This window comes from Clavispora lusitaniae (genome assembly GCF_014636115.1).
Source record: "Clavispora lusitaniae strain FDAARGOS_655 chromosome Unknown tig00000105_pilon, whole genome shotgun sequence".
Lineage (NCBI taxonomy): Eukaryota > Fungi > Ascomycota > Pichiomycetes > Serinales > Metschnikowiaceae > Clavispora > Clavispora lusitaniae.
The window spans coordinates 766,792-788,029 of record NW_027093978.1 but is presented as its reverse complement, the minus strand read 5'-3'; the positions used below and the strand labels follow the sequence as shown (position 1 = coordinate 788,029).

The following is a 21,238-nucleotide window of genomic DNA, read 5'->3' as shown; positions in this document are numbered from 1 at the left end:
AATCCTATCACCATACGTATTACCGGCGTTATTACGTCGATCCATCTTCAGTTGCATGCTCTACAAAAAGAAGAAAAAAAAAAAACTACCCGAATTGTTCATGTGTTTGAAATTACTCTAAAGCCAACCATACTGGGTTTCCACAACATGATAAAAAAAATAAACATGAAAACAAACTGTTGATTATCCCATTCCGTATTCCAACCGTAGCAAGCAAATGCCTGCGTTTTTTCAAGTGTCCGAGCCCATTGCTCTAATCCGAACGTCTAATAGAATTGACAAGGAAATACCCAACCCTTGAGTATTCTTTCTCTCTTTTTTCTTTAAAAAAATAATAATTTTTGTTTAACAAGCCCTGCTTATTACCGGTCTAACGTATCAACCAATGACTTTAATACAAGTGATTCTCCACCATCCAAAGCCATATCATCTGAAGATGACAGTTCTCTGATGGCATGAAACTCACGTGGCACGTTCACTTTGGCACCATTATGGGACGCGCCAAATTCTGGAAAACGGCCGACATCATTGTTCTCGAGACCTGGCACACTATTGTTTTTTTCTTCGTTGTGGGACAGACCCTTGTTCTGTCTTCTAGCTTTCCGAGCAGAATAAGGTGTTCCGCTCACAGCACACATCCAGATTCTTGTCTTGTAGATGCGGAAGAGCTCGCGCACCAAGTCTCTGAAATCAATTCGCTTGGTTGTGGAGTAGTAGAAAATAAGCTTACGCCGATCGAACTGGTACTCCGCATCCACCAAACGCATGTTCTTCAACTCCGAAGATGCCAGCAGTACCTCATCTTGCGAACTGGTTGCATTGGCAATTTTGGACAAACAAAGCCGGCATGCTTTTTCTTCGTCCTGTTTCTTATTCAAAATCTGCTGGATCTCACTCTGTTGGGCCAAAGCCAAGATAGCTTTGGGAGCATGAAGCGTAGGAGGAGCGCATCCAGCAGCATGGTTTTGGTGTGGTCCATGGCCCCCCATGTGATGAAGCAGTTTGACTGAAAGATCATCAAGCGAGTGTTCATTCAACGCTGCTTGTTGTACCAAGTACTCCAAAAGCTTCAAGAGGCGGGCCTCGTCAATTGACACATTGAACTTGACAATGCGACCGAGATCCTTGCCCCTGTCCGCCTCCACGATCACCAAATCGCCCACTTGCAAAGACTTGAGATTGGGATGCTCGGGCAAATGGAACACGTCAACACGCCCGGCTTTGAAAGCCACCAAAACCAATTGGTGCTCGTGCGATGCGCTGCCCAGAGGGAATTTTGGAAGCTGGTACAGACTGTCCAAGTATTTTTCCTCGTCGAAAAACCGCTTTTCCAAGTACTCGGCTGTAACCTTGACCCGATTATGCGGGTCTGCCGAAAAGTACTCGAGAACTGCTGGAGGAATTTGGTACGGCTCTTTGGCCTTTTCTTTTGCGTGCGCCGCTTGCAACAGCGATTGTTCAGGCGCATACTCTGGTGCATAATCTACTCGGGTGGGATCTACCGGACGATCGGAACTTTCAGAGATACCGTGGTGTAATTCAGCTGCCCATGAAGGACGGTTCCAGCCCATAGGATGCTGCCGAGGGCCAAAAATGTCACCTGTCGAGTGACGACCCCGAAATTCGGGCGGAGCCAAGAGCTCGCCCGGCTCGATATGAGGCAAAAAGTTTGGTTCTCCCAAAAGCCCGCCCGGATGAGCAGCCGGCTGCTCCCGCGTACGCCTCTGCATATCCCACCGCTCAGAAGGGGTAGCAAAGAAAGAACTCTGAGGAAATGCGGCACTCGCTGGAATATTGGTGGTGCGTGCAGCCAATGGCACGGAAAAGGGGTCTGAGTGCACGCTGGGCCCCCGTTCAGGAGCCAAAATGGAGAAATCAACCGAGAAGCGGCGCTGGCGGTTAGTGGAGGGTGACGCCCAGATGTTATTTGTTTCATGGACGGAGCTTCGGCGGCCGTTTGGATCCACAGCAGTATAGTTGTTATACGCGCCAGGGGGGCTCGCACCGCCACTGTTCAGGTTGGGATAGAACCCAGGCAGACTGGCAGACGGCATGGAATTTAGAACATGGGAGCCTGGCGGAGGAGATTGGCCATACATGGTGTCAGGCAGAGAAGGAAAGGGAAAGGCTGTGCACTCTTTTGCACTCGATGCGGAAGTGCCACTAAACACAAAGGAAGCTAAAAATTGATAATCTAAAGAGCTTTGCCCTGAGGGGAAGGATGTATAAAGATGCCGAATGGGAAAGAAAAACGACACCACTATATTTATACTCTGCACAAAATATGTGATGACCAGACCCTGATCATCCTGCAGAGACATGCTGCACCCGTCCTTGTATGCACGACCCCTCAATCATCTGACTTGTGGGGCAATGGGAGGAGAGAAGCGAAAGAGGTGTGACTTGCCCCAAATCACGGAAGGGATACAGAAAAAAAAAGGCTGACATGGGGAGTCGAATGCCTTGGTAAACGTGGGTATTACGTATTTTGTCGATTTGGAGCAGCAGGAGCTGAAATTCGCGGCTGGTAGTTTAGGGCCTAGCAAAGCGTCTAGATTTCTTGTGCGTCTACATCTGCGGGTTGCTGCGCGAAACCTTTATCTTATATCTGGGGTAGCAAAGAGAAGATGGGCCAGAGAATCGGCACATGAAGCATGTCCTGGACGCAAAATGTGGTGTCAGCTGCAACAGAAGGCTAATGGAGAAGCCGACGCGGGTCGGTAGACGTGTAACCGTTTTCTACAAGGCACACTAATTGTCACAATGGCTGCACTGTTATGCACGCTGGGCCGCGAAAGGAAATTGCAAACTGTACCGAACGCCGAGGAAATGGCACAATAAACATGGATACGAAGGGAGATAAGCCAAGCGAATAGACAAGGTGAAAACTACATTGTAGCAAAGGTAGACAACAATTAATGTGTATTTGAACATGGGCCAGATGTTTGTAGGGCCCAAGCCGGCGCCGCCGACAGTCCAAAACCGCCCTCTGGTCTCCTGGCTGTCACCAGCCACTGAATTCACGAAACAAAATCAAACAACAATCTACTGGTACTGCTGCGGGTTGGGCATGTTCCCGTTAGGCATGTTGCCGAAAAACTGGTAAGGATCGTTGTACCCGCCCGCCTGCGGCATAGGTAACCCTCCCTGTGGATGGCCCTGACCCTGGTACGGCATGCCGTGTGGCATGTGTGCTGGCGGCAACTGTTGTTGTTGTTGCTGCTGCTGGTGGGCCGCCGCCTGATGTTGGTGCTGTGCTGGCACCTGTGGGTGTGGCACGGCCTGAGGCTGAGGCTGCGCTGGGCTTTGGTCCGGGGAGTCTTGCGAGTTTCCGTCGCTCTGGTCGCCCTGGTCGTCACCCAAACCTTCTTCAGGAGCGTTCAAGCACGCCTGGATCAAGTTCTTACCCTCGGACTTGGTCACGAGCGGCTGCAACTTGGGGGTGGTGAAGGTGTAAACAAGTCCGGTCTCGCTCACAACCAACAACAACACCTGCGTACCGGTCAACACAGACAACTCGTATGCCTTCTTCATGATACCGGCCTTTCTCTTGGAAAATGTGATGTGTCTGCGCGACTTGTCTTGGATGAATTTGATTTCGATTTTTCTTCTTTCCTTTTGTTGTTTACCTCCCGATGGTTCGTCATCCTCGTCGTCGTCGCCGCCCACACCGCTGACTGAACCACGACTGAACTGTGCGCCTGGGGCACCCATAACGTCTTCGTTACTTTCCAATTTGGCAGAGTCTGTCACCTCCGACATTGCTGGTGAGTGTTAGTAAAAAAAAACAACAACAAAAAAAAAAAGGAAAACAACCACAAGGGGCGCCATCCGCCGTCAACAACACTAAAACCTCCAATGCCTTTGATGAAACAGCAATGACCTGTTTCAGTTCTCGAAAGTTCTTTTGTTGATGGTGGATTTAAGATGAGCACCAATGCATCGTCCCTATTAGGAAAGCTGGCGTGCCCAATTGGGTAAATTCTCAAGTCCAGAATCCCGCCATGTACAAATTGAGGGGAAAGAAAACAGCTTGAACGAACATGGAAATGTCCAATGGGCCGTGGCTGGTGTATGCAAAAGCAAAATTGTTTCCCAAACGAGATGGAAGAAACGTACCTTGTTGTGTGTTTAGAAGCCTTACTTTAGGTGTCTCAAAACAAATTTTGGGATTGAAATTTTAACCCCTTTTGGAGGTTTGGGCTGCGCACGCCCGCGTGCTCAAAGTTACGACTACTATCACCGTGTAAACAGATAAGCGTGACAGAACACATGTAAATGAAAATTACTTCTATGAAAGGCGTGGTGAGATGTGTCTATGTGGATATTCTGTACGTCTGACTCGCAGACTGACCAAAAAGCACTGAATCCGAGCCTCTCGCTTGTACCGTAAATGTTCGACATATGATATCTCCACAGTATGCGCACGTGCATCACTGATAGACAAGCGGCTTCAAAGGCCATAACATGTAAGCGGATACGATAAGATCGAGTGTGTCTAAAATTATTGTTCACTGTGCCTCCCATTGTCTAGTAGCAGCGCTGGATTAGTGCTTGTAGGGTATTTGAGCCTTTGAGCCCATATCATTGTGCTTCTTTGATGCTAGTATTGAAATCAAAGATTTAATTGTCTTTTAATTGTCCACTTCTTCTTTCACCGTTTCAATTTGGTCTTCATTCTTGTTCTCTGAATTTACTTCGTCTTCTTTGCTAGTTTCTTTGCCGTGCTCTTCATTCTCTTCGACGTTTTCGACGTTTCCTTCGACGTTTCCTTCGACGTTTCCTTCGACTTTTTCTTCGATGTCTTTTTCCTTCGGTTCCTCGTTTTGTTCGTCTTTCTCGATATCTATTTCGTCTCCTTCTGTCTCCTCCTTCACGTCAGTTCCATTTTGACTGGCAAGTTCCTTATCTGGTGCTGGTGTCTCTTCTGGAGTAGGAATCACAAGGTCCTCCATCGTCAACGTGGCAGGCTCCAATGACAATAATTTAAAAAGACGCTCAATGGCGCCACGAACAGATCGCAGGGAGAACTTCTGTTTCGGCTTATGGAGAACAAGCAAGAGCGACCTAAACAACGCAGAGCGTGTGAAGGCAACAAGAGGCATTTCGCCTCGAGATAGATGTTTTTCAATTTTCAGAATCTCGCCCAAGACTTCCTTTTCAGAAAATTCTCCCAGAAGTAGCTTAGGCGAAATGTTTTTGTGCACTTGGTCCAAGTATTTGGTGTAATGGGTAAGCGTCTGCGTTAAAGTAGCTGCCGACGGGAACTCTTCTTCAAAATGTTTTTGCTCTTCTTCTTCTTCAAATATGTAGTCCCCTGTGTCGAAATTATGATTTGCTTCTTCAGTTCCCCAATCCGAGTCGTATTCTTCAGAGGGCAGCTCCAAGTCATCCAATTCCTTTTCGAACTCCGCGTAGTCAGCAAACCCTGGATCTTCTTTCTCTTGACGCTTCGATGGTTTGCTTTTTGCGGCTTTTTTCGCCGGCTTGCGAGCAGGCAACTTAATTTTAAGCTTTTTCTTCGCAGGTTCGTTCGCTTCTTCTTCACTCTCTTCTAACATCAAGTCATCTGTTGTTTCTGAAACTTCTGGAGGCGGGCCCTGTGACCCCCAGCGGTTGAATTCGTCCATATCCGGTGGATTCTTCGCAAGATTATAAGCGTCTATCAAAGGATCATGTTTTTTGGCGTTGGCTCTCTTATCCAAGAATGTCTGGATATCCTCCGACAGCAACGGCTTCAAGTCCACAGACTTTATCCATATGTATGTGTCGTCACTGAAAAAGCGAACAGGAACGACGATAACCGGAGTGGGAGATTTCTTGGCTTGTTTTACTGACTTAGGCTTCATCTTCTTGATATTCTCAGGAAGGATATCGTACGCCAAAACCATGGCGGGCCATGCACGGTACCCTTTCACTTTAGCCAACACAATCGATCTCGGTGCTAAACCAAGTTCGTTCTGTAGCGTCTCTGGATCATCAGAGTAGACCAGTTTTTTCTTGCTCGGAACGGTCTTTTCGGGAACAGCAACTTGGTTTGAAACATCAGGAGTCTCATTTCGCGTGGCCTCGACTGGAGAACCCGGGTGGGGATCTTCTTTCAGTGGAGACTCGGACATGTTGTGTTGAAAGAAGAATAGAACGCGCAAAAGTGCTAAAATGCGCGCGACTTTGCCAGTCCAAAGTAGGCATAGTTGAAGTGCGAATATGGTTGGATTCGTCCAGACCAAAGAATAGGACAAGAGAGAGAGAAAGAACAATGAAAAAAGAAGGACCGTATGAACAAGAGGATATAAAAAAAGTAGTTCCTTATATTAATGTTTAGTGTGGGCCAAGGAAGGAAGGACACCGGGTTTGTATCATTCCCTTAATATTCCCAATCTATATTGAGAGCCAAATCTTTTAGCCCAGTTATGTCTGTCTCCTCAAGCAAATTCAGCCATCGACGCTCTTCAAATAATTGAATGCTATCTGATAGACCGCGATTAATGTAAATAATAATAATGCAGTTGAAGGCCACCTGGCCATGTTTATCGGAATCAGTGGAGCCTTAAAGGAACAACTGGATGATCATAAGTGTCGAAGTGCTGATTGGGTAATTCGTGTAAAAGAATTTTCTGACGGAGACGCCAAATTAACCAAAATCAAATGTAAGTGAACAATCAGATTTAATAAACAATCAGATTCAATAAACAATCAGATTTAATGAACATTCAAATGTAAATGAACAATCAAGTTCGAAATGTGGCCCTGTCTCAAGTAGCATCACATCTCTAATATAATACGACCAAAGTCGTTGGTGCAACGATTCCACGCCATATTGATAGATATCATTGGCTGACCATGCTTTTATCCTCAAAATTCTGGCTGTGCCACCACGAAAAGCTTTTCTGCCGCACAAGCATAGAGCCCGCGCGGCCCCCACCGCACAGCAGGAACGCGCGCCTCCAATTGCATGCGCCGCCGCCTGGCCCCATCAACCACCCACACATAGCCATAGTCGCTGCCCACAGCCACACGAAGCCCATGTGACGATTCCGCCACGTCTCCAGAAACACGGTGTTTGAACGCGTCCACAGCAACATCAAAGCCGAGGGTGCGCCCGGACTCGGGCACCTGGCACACGCTGCCGTTTTCCATGGTGGCCACCACGCCGTTTGTCACTGGGCGCACGTCAAGCACGGCGCCGCGCTGGCCCGGAATTGCCCAAGTGTGCGCGCGCTGGGCGCGAAGGTCGACAACGCACACGGACCCGTCGGCGCCGCCTGTGAAAAGCGTTCCCTCGCGTGAACACGAGAGGGCGTACACATTGTCGCGGGCCACTTTGATGGATGCGGCCGGCGACTCGCCCGCCGAGCGCAAGTCGAACAAATGGACTGCTCGGGCGGCGCCGGCGGCAGCCACAAGCTGCGGCGCCACAAAAACGCACCGCGCCGTGTCTTGCGGCGACACAAGCGACCGCACGCGGCGGCCCGCGCCCAAGTCCCACGTCGACACTGTAGTGGAGCTGGCCGCGACGGCAAGCGCGCCGAGCGAAGAAACGTCGGCGACGGGCGCGCGCGAGACTTTTCCGAGGGGCGGCCCGCGCGTTAGGCGCGCGCCAACGCCCGCCACGATTGCGCCTTCCGCGCACTGTGATAGTGCGCTGCATGTGTCTGAAGAGGTGTTTGTGCGGCCGCTGTTGGTTCTGTGAGCTGTGTGTACGTGAGCTGTGCCTATGTGATCTGGATTCGTCTGTGTATCTGTGTTCGTCTGTGTATCTGTGTTTATGTGATCTGGGTGTGTCTGTGTGTTTTTTTGTGTATCTGTCTGTGTAGTTGTACCCATCGCCAGGATGGATGTGGTGCCAAAGGCGTCTCTGGCATGGTTGTCTGCGTCGCCCGGATCGCTCCAGATCCGTTCGGCATCTTCCCAGGCGTCAGGCACTCAAAAAAGCGCGAGCAGTGACGTGGCATCGCCCGCAAGTACGAAAGTGTCCAGCACCGGAGCAAAAGCAGTAATGTCCATGCGTGCGCGATGGCTTTGCGCGGTTCCTGTTAGACACCATAGTTGGGCTGTTTTGCGAAGAACGTTTTATTGTCTGCACCACTCCTCAGATTGGAACGGAATTACAAACGGGTGACGACTCAGTGGCTGCTACCACCAAAGCTTGATTCGAGAGCAGTACTTAGTTTTCACATGGTCTATTGATTCCTCGGGCGTGTTCAACACAGCGTTTAGGACGCTCGATTTAAGCAGTTTAGGAAGCTCGATTTAAGCAGTTTGGGAAGCTCGATTTAAGCAGTTTAGGAAGCTCAATTTACAAGCAGTTTTGTAAGCTTTGGGGTTTGTGAAGATCCAGAGTTTTGCTAAAGTGGTGAGTGTCGAAGCGTAGTGTCTCAAAGCTTAAGCGGTTCATTATAGTGTTTAGACGTGTTCGAGGTTTAGCAGGTCTTTCGATGTTTCCTTTCGTTTTTTCTGTCCTGGTTTAGAGCTCTCTATCTTGGAGATATTCTCACTTTTAGCCAGCATTCAGAATATTGGAGGACCGCATACTACCAGCTCCTATGTTTGACACGTCTATGTTCGAGGTGCTTAATATTGCTCAAGTCTACTGGACTTCGAGATAGTTGAGGGAAAGTCCTATACCCCTAATATTGCTGATGGACTCCCACTTTGTTAACGCATACCTTTAAAGAAGCCACTATGCACATGTGTGTCAAAATTACTCGCAGGCTCATGTGATTATATTCACTGGTCTACGTTTCCCGTTCCTGTTCGAATTACCCATTTTCCGGACCTTCGCTCCTCTCAATTCAGCCCAAGAACGTAAGTGCATCAATAATATTTTCCGGCAGCAGCTGGAACCACTTTCTCCGACAAAGTATTGATACTATAATTGGACACTTTGCGGCTAAAAAGGGTTCCTGTGCGTCACTGTCTATGCTCTGTTGCAGAAGCGGGAACAAAGTTATTCCTTTCCATCGCTAGCATCTTGCGCTTGCACCCGATCCGATTTGTTAAGCTCCACTTTTCGGGATTATTTGCATTCCGCCTGGCTGCCTCGGCCGGCTTCAGGTTCATCGGCCAAAACACTCTTTTGTTTCCGAGCAAGCTATTGATCTTTTTTTTTTTTTTGGGTCCGCTAAATCCGAACGTGCCTCAATGCCAAAAACCCAAAAGCGCAGTGGGCCCGGAATATTTCCGGTCCGGCAGAATGGCATAACCAGCTTTCGAACGCCAAGGTGCACCTAAAATTGTAAATGTGTATATTTTTGGAACCTCTCAGATTTTCTCCTACACGGTATCAACTCGGCTTTTCATTCTCCCACTAACTCTTTGCGTGTATCTTGTACCTCTGCCATCTTTCCCATCTCTAGATCTCCCACAGTGGCCCTTGAGTTTTGTGCAGTCGCGCCCCACGCGGGGCATCTGGGGTTTTTCTTTCAGCAGACGCACTAAAAAATATCTGGCATGCACACCCAACTGCGCACGATATCGGGTGATTTTCAGGGGCCCCATGTTCGCCCAACACCGGGTCTATTGGCGAGAAAGAAATAATCTAGCGAGAGAAAAACCGCCAACGAAAAGAAAAAACACAACCAATTCCGAATGCATCCCTTGTAGCCCGAGACAAATTTACGCAAAGGATTCCCGCCCCTCGAAAAATGTGGAGCCATGGGTTTTCTCCGTTGGCGGACTGAACCTGTGCAGAAGCCCGCACGGGGGCATTATCAGTTTCTATGCGTCTTGAAGGGGCAGAAATGGGCCCAGCTGGCTCGTATTTCCCTGTGTTCTTGCTGTGGCCCTGTTGCGCCCACACCCAATTTCTTTTGGCCCTTGGTGCACTTTGATCAACCTCTTCCTTTTTTCTTCTCTTTTCTTTTCTTTTCCTTTTCCTTGTTCAACTTCTGACAAACTCTCTGTTCTAGTTTGTCCAATCGCTCACGTCTAGTCACTACAGTTCAAAATGGGCGACTACTTAACCCCTTCGGAATTGCCTCATCCAAAGTTGAAGAGGACCAACACCGGGTTCACGCCTAACCAAATCCACGCTTACGATGCTCAGATCCCTGAATCGGCCAAGGCCATTTGGAGCAAGTACTCCAAGTTGAACCAATTGGAGACTTCCAGACGCCCTTCCTTGCCCGCCACCGGCCCCGCAGTGGAGAAGGACGAGTTTGAACGCAGTTTTGTCAACCATGTCGAGTTCTCTCTTGCTAGAAACATGTACAATTGCGACAATTTGGCTGCGTACCAAGCCAGCTCCGAGTCTGTCCGTGATGCGCTTTTGCTTGACTGGGCCAACACCCAACAGAAGCAAACCGTGCACGACGGAAAGCGTGTCTACTACTTGTCTTTGGAGTTTTTGATGGGCCGTGCCATGGACAATGCGTTGATCAATTTGAAGTCGCGCGATGTGGTGGGCTCGGCCTTGACTGATCTCGGTTTCAACTTGGAAGATGTCTTGACTCAAGAGCCCGATGCCGGATTGGGTAACGGTGGTCTTGGTCGTTTGGCTGCGTGTTTTGTAGACTCCTTGTCTTCCAAGAACTACTCGGGTTGGGGCTACGGTTTGAACTACCAGTACGGTATTTTCAAGCAACGTATTATTGACGGTTATCAGGTGGAGACTCCAGACTACTGGCTCAAGTTTTCCAACCCATGGGAAATCGACAGACACGAAATCCAGATCCCCGTTGATTTCTACGGAACTGTGGAGGAGCAGGTGGACGACGCTGGCAAAGTGAGGAAAGTTTGGTCCGGCGGTGAGCGTGTCTTGGCTGTCGCTGCAGACTTCCCAATCCCTGGCTTCAACACTGCCAACACAAACAATCTTCGTTTGTGGAACGCAAGACCAACCAACGAGTTTGACTTCAACAAGTTCAATTCGGGTGATTACGACTCTTCCGTGGCCGCACAGCAACGTGCCGAATCCATCACCGCTGTGTTGTACCCTAACGACAACTTTGACAAGGGTAAAATGTTGCGTTTGAAGCAACAATACTTTTGGGTTGCTGCTTCTTTGCACGACATTGTTCGTCGGTTCAAGAAGAACCACAAGCATGACTGGGCCAAGTTCCCCGAGAAAGTGGCCATTCAATTGAATGACACACACCCAACTTTGGCTGTCGTGGAATTGCAGCGTATTTTGGTTGATTTGGAGAGCGTTCCTTGGGATGACGCCTGGGACATTGTCACCAGAACATTTGCTTACACCAATCACACTGTGATGAGCGAGGCTTTGGAAAAATGGCCTGTTGAATTGGTTGGGAGCTTGTTGCCTCGTCACTTGGAGATCATTTACGACATCAACTACTTCTTCTTGAAGAAGGTCGAGCATTTGTTCCCAGATGACCGTGACTTGTTGACTCGTGTGTCTATTATCGAAGAAGGTAGACCAAAGTCTGTTAGAATGGCCTACCTCGCCATTGTGGGCTCTCACCATGTGAATGGTGTGGCTGAGTTGCACTCGGAATTAATCAAGACAACCATTTTCAAGGATTTCGTCTCTGTTTTCGGTCCAGACAAGTTCACAAACGTCACCAACGGTATCACTCCACGTAGATGGTTGAAACAGGCGAACCCTGAATTGGCTGAATTGATCTCCGAGGTGTTGAAAGACCCAGACTACGACTATTTGACCAACTTAGGTAAGTTGAAGCAATTGGAAAAGTTTGTGGATGACGACAAGTTCTTGCGCCGTTGGGACGCCATCAAGTTCCGCAACAAGCGTCGTTTGGCCACTTTGATCAAGGAAGAAACCGGAATCGAAGTGGATCCTACTGTCATGTTTGATGTCCAGGTCAAAAGAATTCACGAGTACAAGAGACAACAATTGAACATTTTTGCCGTGATCTACCGTTACTTGCACATCAAGGAGTTGTTGGAGCAAGGCGTAAGCATCGACGATATTAAGTTGAAGCACTACATCTCGAAGGCATCGATCATTGGTGGAAAGGCTGCGCCAGGTTACTACATGGCAAAGACAATCATCCACTTGGTTAACATGGTTGCTGAAGTGGTGAACAAGGACACAGAAATCGATAACTTGTTGAAGGTGGTGTTCATTCCAGACTATAACGTGTCCAAGGCCGAAATCATCTGCCCTGGCTCTGACTTGTCTAACCACATCTCCACAGCAGGAACAGAGGCGTCCGGTACGTCGAACATGAAGTTTGCCTTGAACGGTGGACTCATCATCGGTACAGTGGATGGTGCCAACGTTGAAATTACCAGAGAAATCGGCGAGGAAAACATTTTCCTTTTCGGTAACTTGGCCGAGTCTGTCGAGGAAATTAGACACAAGCATCTCTATGGCGGCGTCCAAGTTCCAGAACGGTTGCAAAAGGTGTTTAGCGCTATTGAATCCGGTCTTTTCGGCGACCCTAACCAGTACAAGCCATTGATTGACAGTATTGTTAAGCATGGTGACTACTACCTTGTCACTGCAGACTTTGACATGTTCTTGGACTGCCAGGAACACTTGGAGAACATCTATGGCCACCACGGTGGAGACATTGACGATCCAGACCATTTGCACAAGTGGGTCAAGAAGTCTGTGTTATCGGTTGCAAACATGGGCTTTTTCTCATCTGACAGATGTATCGATGAGTATGCCGAGAACATCTGGAATGTGGAGCCACTCAACCAATAGAAAGCTGGCTTCACGTCTTTTGTTAATTGTACGTTTGTTTTGACCGGTGTAGGCCTTGCGTAAAAGAAGATAAAGAATATACTATAAATTACAAAAAAAAAAATCCACATCCTATCGAGCCTCTAAACACAGGTTTGGGTTCTGAATAATGCCTAAACAGTTTTTCTGTTTATTGATTAATGGTTTTTCTGTTGTGTGCTTGAAGTTCAGAGATCGAAGCGTACTTCTTTTTTTAGTAGAATCTGTATTCTGTCTACAATATGGAGACTCCCGCAATAATTCGCAATGCTCAAAATTAAAATCTCTGCCATAGCCTAGTATACTATTCTCCACTGTCAGCCATAGTCAGTCCATTATCGGTCCATATTCATAGTCAGTCCATAGTCAGTCCATAGTCAGTCCATAGTCAGTCCATAGTCAGTCCATAGTCAGTCCATATCCATAGTCAGTCTATAGACTATTTTCTCTATCCTATGAAATCGACCAAATGCTCTCGTGTATTTAATCGCGGCCCACCTTTCTCTCGCATAAACCTTCGCGCTTCAGCTACGCTAACCCAACTATATCTTTGCTGCAGGACAAGCGCATACCACACCTCCTTCGTTTCACATCTACTTAGTTGTGCGGCACGAACCTCGTCTGACAGTTTGGCTTCTCTTGTCAGCATTAGAAAAACATGATCGTCCGCTTGTTTTGGCTTGCCGTGCTCTGGCTTGCGTTGGCCAATGCAAACCCGCTCAAACGTTTGAACCACGTGTGGTCCCAAAGAGGCGTGGCCAAGGATGATTTCTTGGTGACTTCGTTGCCGGGTCTTTCGGAAAACATTGCGCTGGACGATGTTCCGCTTATGTTTGCGGGCCAGTTGGAGCTTTATCCCGAGAACAACACCCACTATTTTTTCTGGAAGTTTTCCGATCAGAAGAAAGAACCTGAAGCCGCGAACAGGACCATTTTTTGGTTGAACGGTGGGCCTGGCTGCTCCTCCATGGACGGCGCTCTTATGGAGGCGGGCCCGCTTCGAATTGGGAAGGATTACAAAGTGCAGCTCAACGAGGGTTCCTGGCATAGAAAAGGTGATGTCGTCTTCGTGGACCAGCCGGCTGGTACTGGCTTCAGTTACTCGCGTGACTATGATGTCGAATTGTACCAGATAGAATACCACTTCTTGCAGTTTTTGAAGAAGTACTTCGAGCTTTTCCCTGAAGATGCCCACAACGATATTGTTTTGGCAGGCGAAAGCTACGCGGGCCAGTATATTCCATATATTGCACATGGCATCTTAGAGCGGAACAAGAAACTTGCAGATGGAGAGCTGCCGTACCATTTGAAAGGACTTGCCATTGGAAACGGCTGGATCTCGCCTAACGAGCAAAGCTTGTCGTTTGTGCCTTTTGCTGTTCAGGCAGGCCTTGTTTCGCAGAAAGACCCCGGATGGAAAGCCATTTTGCAGCAGCACATGAAGTGCCAAGATTTGGTGGCGGCTTCACATGAAGATGACACGTTTGGTGCCAACCTGGTTGTGGATAAAGAGTGCGAGAAGGTGTTGAATACCATCTTGTACGAGTTGGTGGACCATTCGGCTCTGCAGTACGAGCAGTGCATCAATATGTACGACTATACGCTTCGTGACTCGTTCCCGTCATGCGGAATGAACTGGCCACCGGATTTGAGCAATGTTAACCATTTCCTAAAGCTGGATGAGGTTATGTCTCTGTTGAATCTCGTGCAGCAAATCTCCTGGACAGAGTGCTCGGAACATGTGGGGAAGCAGATGAAGGCTCGCCATTCCAAACCAGCTATCACATTATTCGCTGATCTTTTGGCTGAAGTGGAGATTCTCTTGTTCCACGGTAATAGAGATATCATCTGCAATTATATGGGCGCAGAGAGTATGATTAAGAAGCTCCATTGGGGTGGGCAGACTGGATTTTCTGCCGATTCGCCTGTGCTCAAGTGGTTCCACGGTGATGAAGAAGCGGGTTACGTCAAGTCCGAACGTAACTTGACCTTCGTCAATGTGTTCGATGCCTCGCACATGGTTCCTTTCGACAAGCCTGAGGTTTCTAGTGCACTCGTGGATATTCTTTTCAAGCGGTTCACCGTGGCTGATGATAAACTCCAGACACAGGCAAAGAAAACGAATGCCAACCAGAACGATAGTCCGAGCGCCAGCGAAAATGACAACGAATCTGGTCGTACATCTGAATCAGCATCAAGCTCGCCAAGCGAGTCCGCTGCTACAGAAACCGAGTCTCATGCCACTCGCATTGTCCGGCTCATTCAGCTAGCGGTCATTATCATCCTCATATGGGGCTTGTGCGCCATCTACTCAACTTACAGGTCAAAGCCAACGTCCATCATAAAGACCAAGCCCTCAGGCCGCAAAAAGAATGTGCAATGGGCTGATCTTATGCCACAAGAGGAACCGGCGCCGAAAGGGTTCTTGTCCAAGACATTGAATAAGTTGTCGCGGACAGAGCACAAGTACGTCCCTGTGGACATTGAGTTGGGCCCAACGGACGGCATGGACGACGCAAGTTCCGACTCAGGACCTTCCAACGTGGGAACGGCTGAGACGCCAGAATTCGTCATTGCCTCAGACGACGAAGAGAACGCGCACGAACATACGGAAGAACACTAGGAATACACATTGGGCAGGAGCTGCTTGTAGCAATAAAAACGATAATGCATATTTTTTTATATTGATTCACTTTATTGCATGCTCTTTAAATATGCTCTCTTCTCTGTAGATCTGCTTTCTGCATTCTCTTACTTTGTACTTAGTTTGTACTTACCTCTTTGAAGCGTGGGTCACGTGCGCTCGTCGCACCAAAAATTTGTCTTCACCATTATCTAAAATCTCCAACTATGTTCAAGCAGGGTACCAGAACATTAGCCACAGCTAACCTCTCGCTCGGACTTCCGCCTAAGTATACTTTGGCATCTGTCCGCAGCTTTCCCTCGTTGGAGCCACACGCGTACGTGCCATATCCAACGAATTTCTTGAACCAACCTTTGAGAAGAGATTTCTTGTGGAGCGCCGTGGTTTATGAGGCAGACAAGGCTCGTGTTGGCTCAGGATATGTTCCTACAAAAGGAGACAAGTGGTTTTCGAACCGAAAGTTGCATCCGCAGAAGGGTACGGGTCGTGCCAGAGTCGGTGATGCCAACTCCCCAATCAGAGACAATGGTTTGAAAGCACATGGTATCAAGGCCCCCCACGACTGGTCCACACGTTTGCCACTGAAGATTTACAGCCGGGCATTCCAAACTGCTTTCAGTGACCAGTACAGAAACGGCAAGCTTTTTGTTATTGGAGGAGCACAGGCCAATGAAGGAGAGTCCAACGTGGTAGACTTCAAGTACGAGTATCCTGACCAGATGAGACAGTTTGTGGAGGCGCACGATTTAGAGCATTTGCACTTGTTGTTTATTACCGACGGCCAGAGGGACAATTTGTTGAAGGCAACTGCGGACATGGGGAAGAAGTGTGATGTTTTGGTCAAGGAGGCGGTTGAAGTGAGAGACTTGTTGAAGGCAAACCGGATTTTCATTGAGCAGTCGGCATTGAACTGGTTTGTGAGTCAATATGAAACGAAGTAGGGGTTGTACATAGCATAATAGTATTCGATAAGGAACAAACTAGAAATTGTGAATCCCGTTCACTGTGGATGAACATTACAAGCATTCGTATGTATATTCACAGACGAACACAACATCCACAGATGTCACTGGCAAAATAAGGGAAGTGGTACTGAGCTACATGTGAATAGTCGTAGACTGCAAAGAAGGCTGAACTTGACTGCCGGTCGCCGCATGAATAGACGACTGAGAAATGGAAAATAAGATAAAACAATGCATATTACACTTAATGATCTTCACCTGAAAAGAATCTCATGAGTTCTTGTCAAGATAACTAGGTACATGGTTTGTCTGCTTATCAATATAATCTAATTATACATGGGAACGCCTCTTCGGAAAAAATGATTGATGCACCAACGATAAGCTTAAAAAATCAACAAACTTTCTAAAACTTCAAATAACATCAAACATGCATCAGCCGAAGACAACTTGGAGGATATTACCATGGCGAACAGTATCATCTGCGCACACTACTACCATTGACGAAAACTACCATTGGACGTGACCATTATGACCACATTTTTTTTTTCACTTTTTTTTCACTTGCTCAGACCTCAAGACATTTCGAGCACAATAACAAAAACTAAGTCATTAACAAACACAGCCCGTGTCAGGAGCCGATGCTTTCTAAATAATTCCAGAAACTCGGCAGACTCAATTCTGCCTTGGGTGCGAAATCCGGGGTCGAGGGCTTCTGCCCTAGTCTTCGCGACTTGCACGTGCACCACCAATAAACACCCGCGAGAAGTCCTGCACCTCTCTTCGAGTCTCAGGCCCAGCGCGGAAGAAAAAATTTCAGCCTTGAATCCAACTTCCTTTTTGCTTTCTTACACCCACAATCAGACTATAGCCAAAATGTCCTTAGTTGTTCAAGAAGACGGTTCCTTCCAACACATTTTGCGGTATGTGCTCCACTAAGCTGCTGTGTCCGCTCATGTCCATGCGTTTCCCGCCTTTTGGAGAGGCGAAATTGAGCTTTCGTCCAAAGCTTTTTCAAAAACCAAAGACAACAGCGAGACCAGGCAGTCGTGTTTCCCGCACCTTTAGTACTAACATTCAGTTTGTTGAACACCAACATCGATGGTAGAATCAAGATTATGTACGCTTTGACCAAGATCAGAGGTGTCGGTAGAAGATACTCTAACTTGGTTTGCAAGAAGGCTGATGTCGACTTGAACAAGCGTGCCGGTGAATTGACCCAAGAAGAGTTGGAGAGAGTTGTCACCATCATGCAAAACCCAACCCAATACAAGATCCCAGCCTGGTTCTTGAACAGACAAAAGGACCACGTTGACGGTAAGGACTACCACGTTTTGGCCAACAACTTGGAATCCAAGTTGAGAGATGACTTGGAGAGATTGAAGAAGATCAGAGCTCACAGAGGTATCAGACACTTCTGGGGTCTTAAGGTCAGAGGTCAACACACCAAGACCACCTCCCGTGGTCGTTAAGCTTCTTTGTTCATGATGCATGTCCGTGAAAAAGTAGTTGCCATATTAGTTCATGTAATTTAATTTACGCTTCTTATACCTGGTGTAGGAGAATTCCCATTGATTGTGATTGTATCTACGACATAAACATAACCTTGTTAAGAAAGACCTAGTGATTCAGTTCTCACTCGAAACTTATTTTCTATGTATTCGACAATATAAATACAACAATCCGGGCATCTAAAGCGTTCAAAAGGATTTTGATCAAGGCTGAATTCTTCTAATTGATATTGGCTAAACCTTTTGCAGTTACTCGCTGTTTCACTATTGGGCATCTCCCTATTACAATAGTTTGGTTCTGCGACATGTCGTGAGCATTCTTATACATGTAGTCCGCACAAACTTCAACTCAATTCCAACTTATGGTTACACAATAAGAACAAAATACCCATGCAATGTTTCAAGATTGCCATGGGTACTTTGTATTTGTATATTTTTCAACTTGTGTTTGCCTTAGACACCTTCAATATGATCTGTGGTCATCAACCTCTATTATATGCTCGAGTATTTCTGCTATTGCTCGTTTCTTCGAATATCCAATGGATGCCTATTCATTTACTACACATAATACGTATCAAATAAACCACTAATGGATCTTGCTATGACATACATTTTGTAGACTTCGATGGTTCTTGCATAGAAGCACCGTACTGACTAATGAACATTGCCATTTAGACTGTATGAAGCCCTTCGCATTTTGCAATCGTGATAAGAATCACTTTTGCTCTCATCGCTTTCCCTATATATTTTGAAAAGAGGTGTGTGGCCAGGATTTCCGTCTGTTGGCTTTGTTTGCTCCCGTGTTTCTTTCCCTTTAAGTAATAATGACGAAATCTGAAGAAGTTTCCCAGCTACCGAGCGACGACGATTTGGGTGGCGGCTTCATTATAGATGATCCCGATCGCAAGAAACGGCCCAAAAGAAGGGCGAAAGCACAAAGCTACAAAGAACCCTCAGATGATGAAAATGGCCATATTAGCATCGACGAGGATGCACCTTTATCTGGCAAGAAGAAGGCTGCTGCTCCAAGAAAGGCGCGTCAGACTAAGAAACAAAAGGTCGCGTCTAGTGAAGACACAGACTTCGTCTTGGAAGATGTAAAAGCTGAAGAAGAAGTAGCGGACGAAGTTTCAGAAGAACAAGACGAAGATCTCTCTTTGTTAAGCTATTCCAGAGCACGCGAGGGCGCGTCTGCTGATAATGCCATTAGCTTGTCAGATCTGGACAATGAAGAGCCGAAAAAGAAGAAGAAGAAGGCGCCAGCAAAGCCCCGGAAACCTAGGAAAAAGAAGGAGCCGAAGGTCAAAGTGCCCTACTTCACCAGAACAACAAACAAGTTGTACGAACAACATCCAGAGTTGAAGGACGTTTTCCCATACTTGCAGTCCTTGGACAAAATCAAGGTTGAGCGAGCTCCTCAGCCTGAGGGGATGAACATAAGATTACTTCCTTTTCAACTCGAGGGTCTAAATTGGCTCTTGAAGCAAGAAGATGGCGAATTCCAGGGTGGTGTTTTGGCAGACGAAATGGGAATGGGTAAGACCATTCAAACTATCGCTCTTTTCATGAACGATTTGTCAAAAAGACCGAATTTGGTTGTGGGCCCCACTGTTGCATTGATGCAATGGAAGAACGAAATAGAAGCACATACCCATGAAGGGAAGCTCAAGGTATTACTTTTTCATGGAGCCAATCGTGAAAGCGATATTAAAGAACTAGAAAAGTACGATGTCATTCTTACGTCGTATTCCGTTTTAGAAAGCTCCTACCGTAAAGAGCGGTATGGGTTCAAAAGGAAAGATGGTGTTGTTAAGCAAAAATCGCCTTTGCATGCTCTCAAATTTTACCGAGTGATTTTGGACGAAGCACACAATATCAAAGATAGAACTAGCGGTACAGCAAAGGCAGCAAACGATTTAAATTGTGAAAAAAGATGGTGTCTTACTGGTACTCCTCTCCAAAACAGAATTGGTGAAATGTACTCTTTAATTCGTTTTATGAAATTGGATCCATTTTACAAGTACTTCTGCACCAAATGTCCATGCTCATCATCCGAGTGGAAGTTTTCTGACTGGAGACACTGTGACATTTGTGACCATTCCCCTATGTTGCACACAAACTTTTTCAATCATTTTATGTTGAAGAACATTCAAAAATACGGCATCACTGGTGATGGTCTCACTTCTTTCCAACATATCAGATTGCTTCTAAACAACGTTATGTTGCGTAGAACCAAACTTGAAAGAGCAGACGATTTGGGTTTGCCACCACGGATTGTCGAGATTCGCAAGGATCGTTTCAATGAGGAAGAAAAAGATTTGTATCAATCGCTCTATAGTGATTCGAAACGGAAATTCAATGACTATGTTGCTGAAGGTGTCGTTTTAAATAACTATGCTAACATTTTTACATTGATTACGCGAATGAGACAATTGGCTGATCATCCGGACTTGGTTTTGAAACGTGTCGGTTCTAATGCCGTTTCACTGGAAGTTGATGGGGTCATTATGTGTCAGTTATGTGACGATGAGGCAGAAGAGCCTATAGAATCTAAATGTCATCATCGGTTTTGCCGAATGTGTATTAGGGAATATTGTGAGAGTTTTCTGGGAGAAGAAAAGAACTTGGAGTGTCCTGTCTGTCACATTGGGTTGGCGATTGATTTACAGCAGCCGGCTTTGGAAGTGGATGAGGAACTTTTTACTAAAGCCTCAATTGTCAACCGTATCAAATTAGGTACTCATGGAGGCGAATGGAGATCGTCGACCAAAATTGAGGCATTGGTGGAAGAGCTTTACCGGCTACGGTCTGATCGTCATACAATCAAGTCTATTGTATTCTCACAATTTACATCAATGCTAGATTTGATTGAGTGGAGACTTAAAAGAGCGGGCTTCGAGACTGTCAAATTGCAAGGTTCTATGTCGCCGCAACAGAGAGACCGAACAATCAAGCACTTTATGGAGAACACGAACGTTGAGATTTTTTTGGTTTCGTTAAAAGCAGGTGGTGTGGCATTGAATCTTTGTGAAGCATCACAAGTTTTCTTGATGGACCCATGGTGGAACCCGAGTGTCGAATGGCAATCTATGGACAGAGTTCACAGAATTGGACAAAAGAGGCCTATCAGAATTACGCGGTTTTGTATTGAGGACAGCATTGAGCTGAAAATCATTGAGTTGCAAGAAAAGAAGGCTAACATGATTCATGCAACCATCAATCATGATGATGCAGCAGTGAACAGGTTAACGCCTGATGATCTTCAGTTTTTGTTTATGAACTAAACTGGTAAATTACAATGCAAGAACTTTCAGTAACGGAACGAAAAGTAAATGTGTATGTCTTCATTTTCTCTCAATTCAAGTACTATTCCATGATTAAAGTCGCTTCTTCTTCTCTTATCGGCACGTGACTCATCATAGTGAGTCATTGGTTAAAATGCCATAAAGTTTGGGGAATCGGGCCGGTA

The 21,238-nt window shown here is 46.7% G+C and overlaps 9 protein-coding genes across 9 annotated transcripts; 5 read left to right on the top strand and 4 right to left on the bottom strand. All coding sequences in view use genetic code 12, as the record gives it.

Annotated features, from left to right (window-relative positions):
- Positions 1-362: 362 nt before the first annotated feature.
- On the bottom strand, positions 363-2,099 carry FOB63_003376 (uncharacterized protein; the record flags this gene model as incomplete). Its single annotated transcript, XM_002615507.2, has 1 exon — positions 363-2,099. One exon carries the CDS (start codon positions 2,097-2,099, stop codon positions 363-365), a length of 1,737 nt encoding a protein of 578 aa, XP_002615553.2.
- A 946-nt stretch (positions 2,100-3,045) lies between these two features.
- Positions 3,046-3,762, bottom strand: MCM1 (transcription factor; the record flags this gene model as incomplete). The annotated part of the gene is made up of 1 exon (XM_002615508.1): positions 3,046-3,762. The coding sequence occupies one exon, from the start codon at positions 3,760-3,762 to the stop codon at positions 3,046-3,048; it is 717 nt and encodes a 238-aa protein (XP_002615554.1).
- Positions 3,763-4,634: 872 nt separating this feature from the next.
- On the bottom strand, positions 4,635-6,119 carry FOB63_003374 (uncharacterized protein; the record flags this gene model as incomplete). The annotated part of the gene is made up of 1 exon (XM_002615509.1): positions 4,635-6,119. One exon carries the CDS (start codon positions 6,117-6,119, stop codon positions 4,635-4,637), a length of 1,485 nt encoding a protein of 494 aa, XP_002615555.1.
- Positions 6,120-6,855: 736 nt separating this feature from the next.
- FOB63_003373 (uncharacterized protein) lies at positions 6,856-7,827 on the bottom strand (the record flags this gene model as incomplete). The annotated part of the gene is made up of 1 exon (XM_002615512.1): positions 6,856-7,827. The coding sequence occupies one exon, from the start codon at positions 7,825-7,827 to the stop codon at positions 6,856-6,858; it is 972 nt and encodes a 323-aa protein (XP_002615558.1).
- Positions 7,828-9,949: 2,122 nt separating this feature from the next.
- Positions 9,950-12,637, top strand: GPH1 (glycogen phosphorylase; the record flags this gene model as incomplete). Its single annotated transcript, XM_002615513.2, has 1 exon — positions 9,950-12,637. One exon carries the CDS (start codon positions 9,950-9,952, stop codon positions 12,635-12,637), a length of 2,688 nt encoding a protein of 895 aa, XP_002615559.2.
- Positions 12,638-13,313: 676 nt separating this feature from the next.
- On the top strand, positions 13,314-15,278 carry FOB63_003371 (serine-type carboxypeptidase; the record flags this gene model as incomplete). Its single annotated transcript, XM_002615514.1, has 1 exon — positions 13,314-15,278. The coding sequence occupies one exon, from the start codon at positions 13,314-13,316 to the stop codon at positions 15,276-15,278; it is 1,965 nt and encodes a 654-aa protein (XP_002615560.1).
- Positions 15,279-15,505: 227 nt separating this feature from the next.
- On the top strand, positions 15,506-16,240 carry YML6 (mitochondrial 54S ribosomal protein uL4m; the record flags this gene model as incomplete). The annotated part of the gene is made up of 1 exon (XM_002615515.1): positions 15,506-16,240. The coding sequence occupies one exon, from the start codon at positions 15,506-15,508 to the stop codon at positions 16,238-16,240; it is 735 nt and encodes a 244-aa protein (XP_002615561.1).
- An 894-nt stretch (positions 16,241-17,134) lies between these two features.
- On the top strand, positions 17,135-17,730 carry RPS18 (40S ribosomal protein uS13; the record flags this gene model as incomplete). The annotated part of the gene is made up of 2 exons (XM_002615516.2): positions 17,135-17,181; positions 17,340-17,730. 2 exons carry the CDS (start codon positions 17,135-17,137, stop codon positions 17,728-17,730), a joined length of 438 nt encoding a protein of 145 aa, XP_002615562.2.
- An 863-nt stretch (positions 17,731-18,593) lies between these two features.
- On the top strand, positions 18,594-21,053 carry RAD16 (DNA repair protein; the record flags this gene model as incomplete). The annotated part of the gene is made up of 1 exon (XM_002615517.1): positions 18,594-21,053. The coding sequence occupies one exon, from the start codon at positions 18,594-18,596 to the stop codon at positions 21,051-21,053; it is 2,460 nt and encodes an 819-aa protein (XP_002615563.1).
- Between the last annotated feature and the right edge of the window lie 185 nt (positions 21,054-21,238).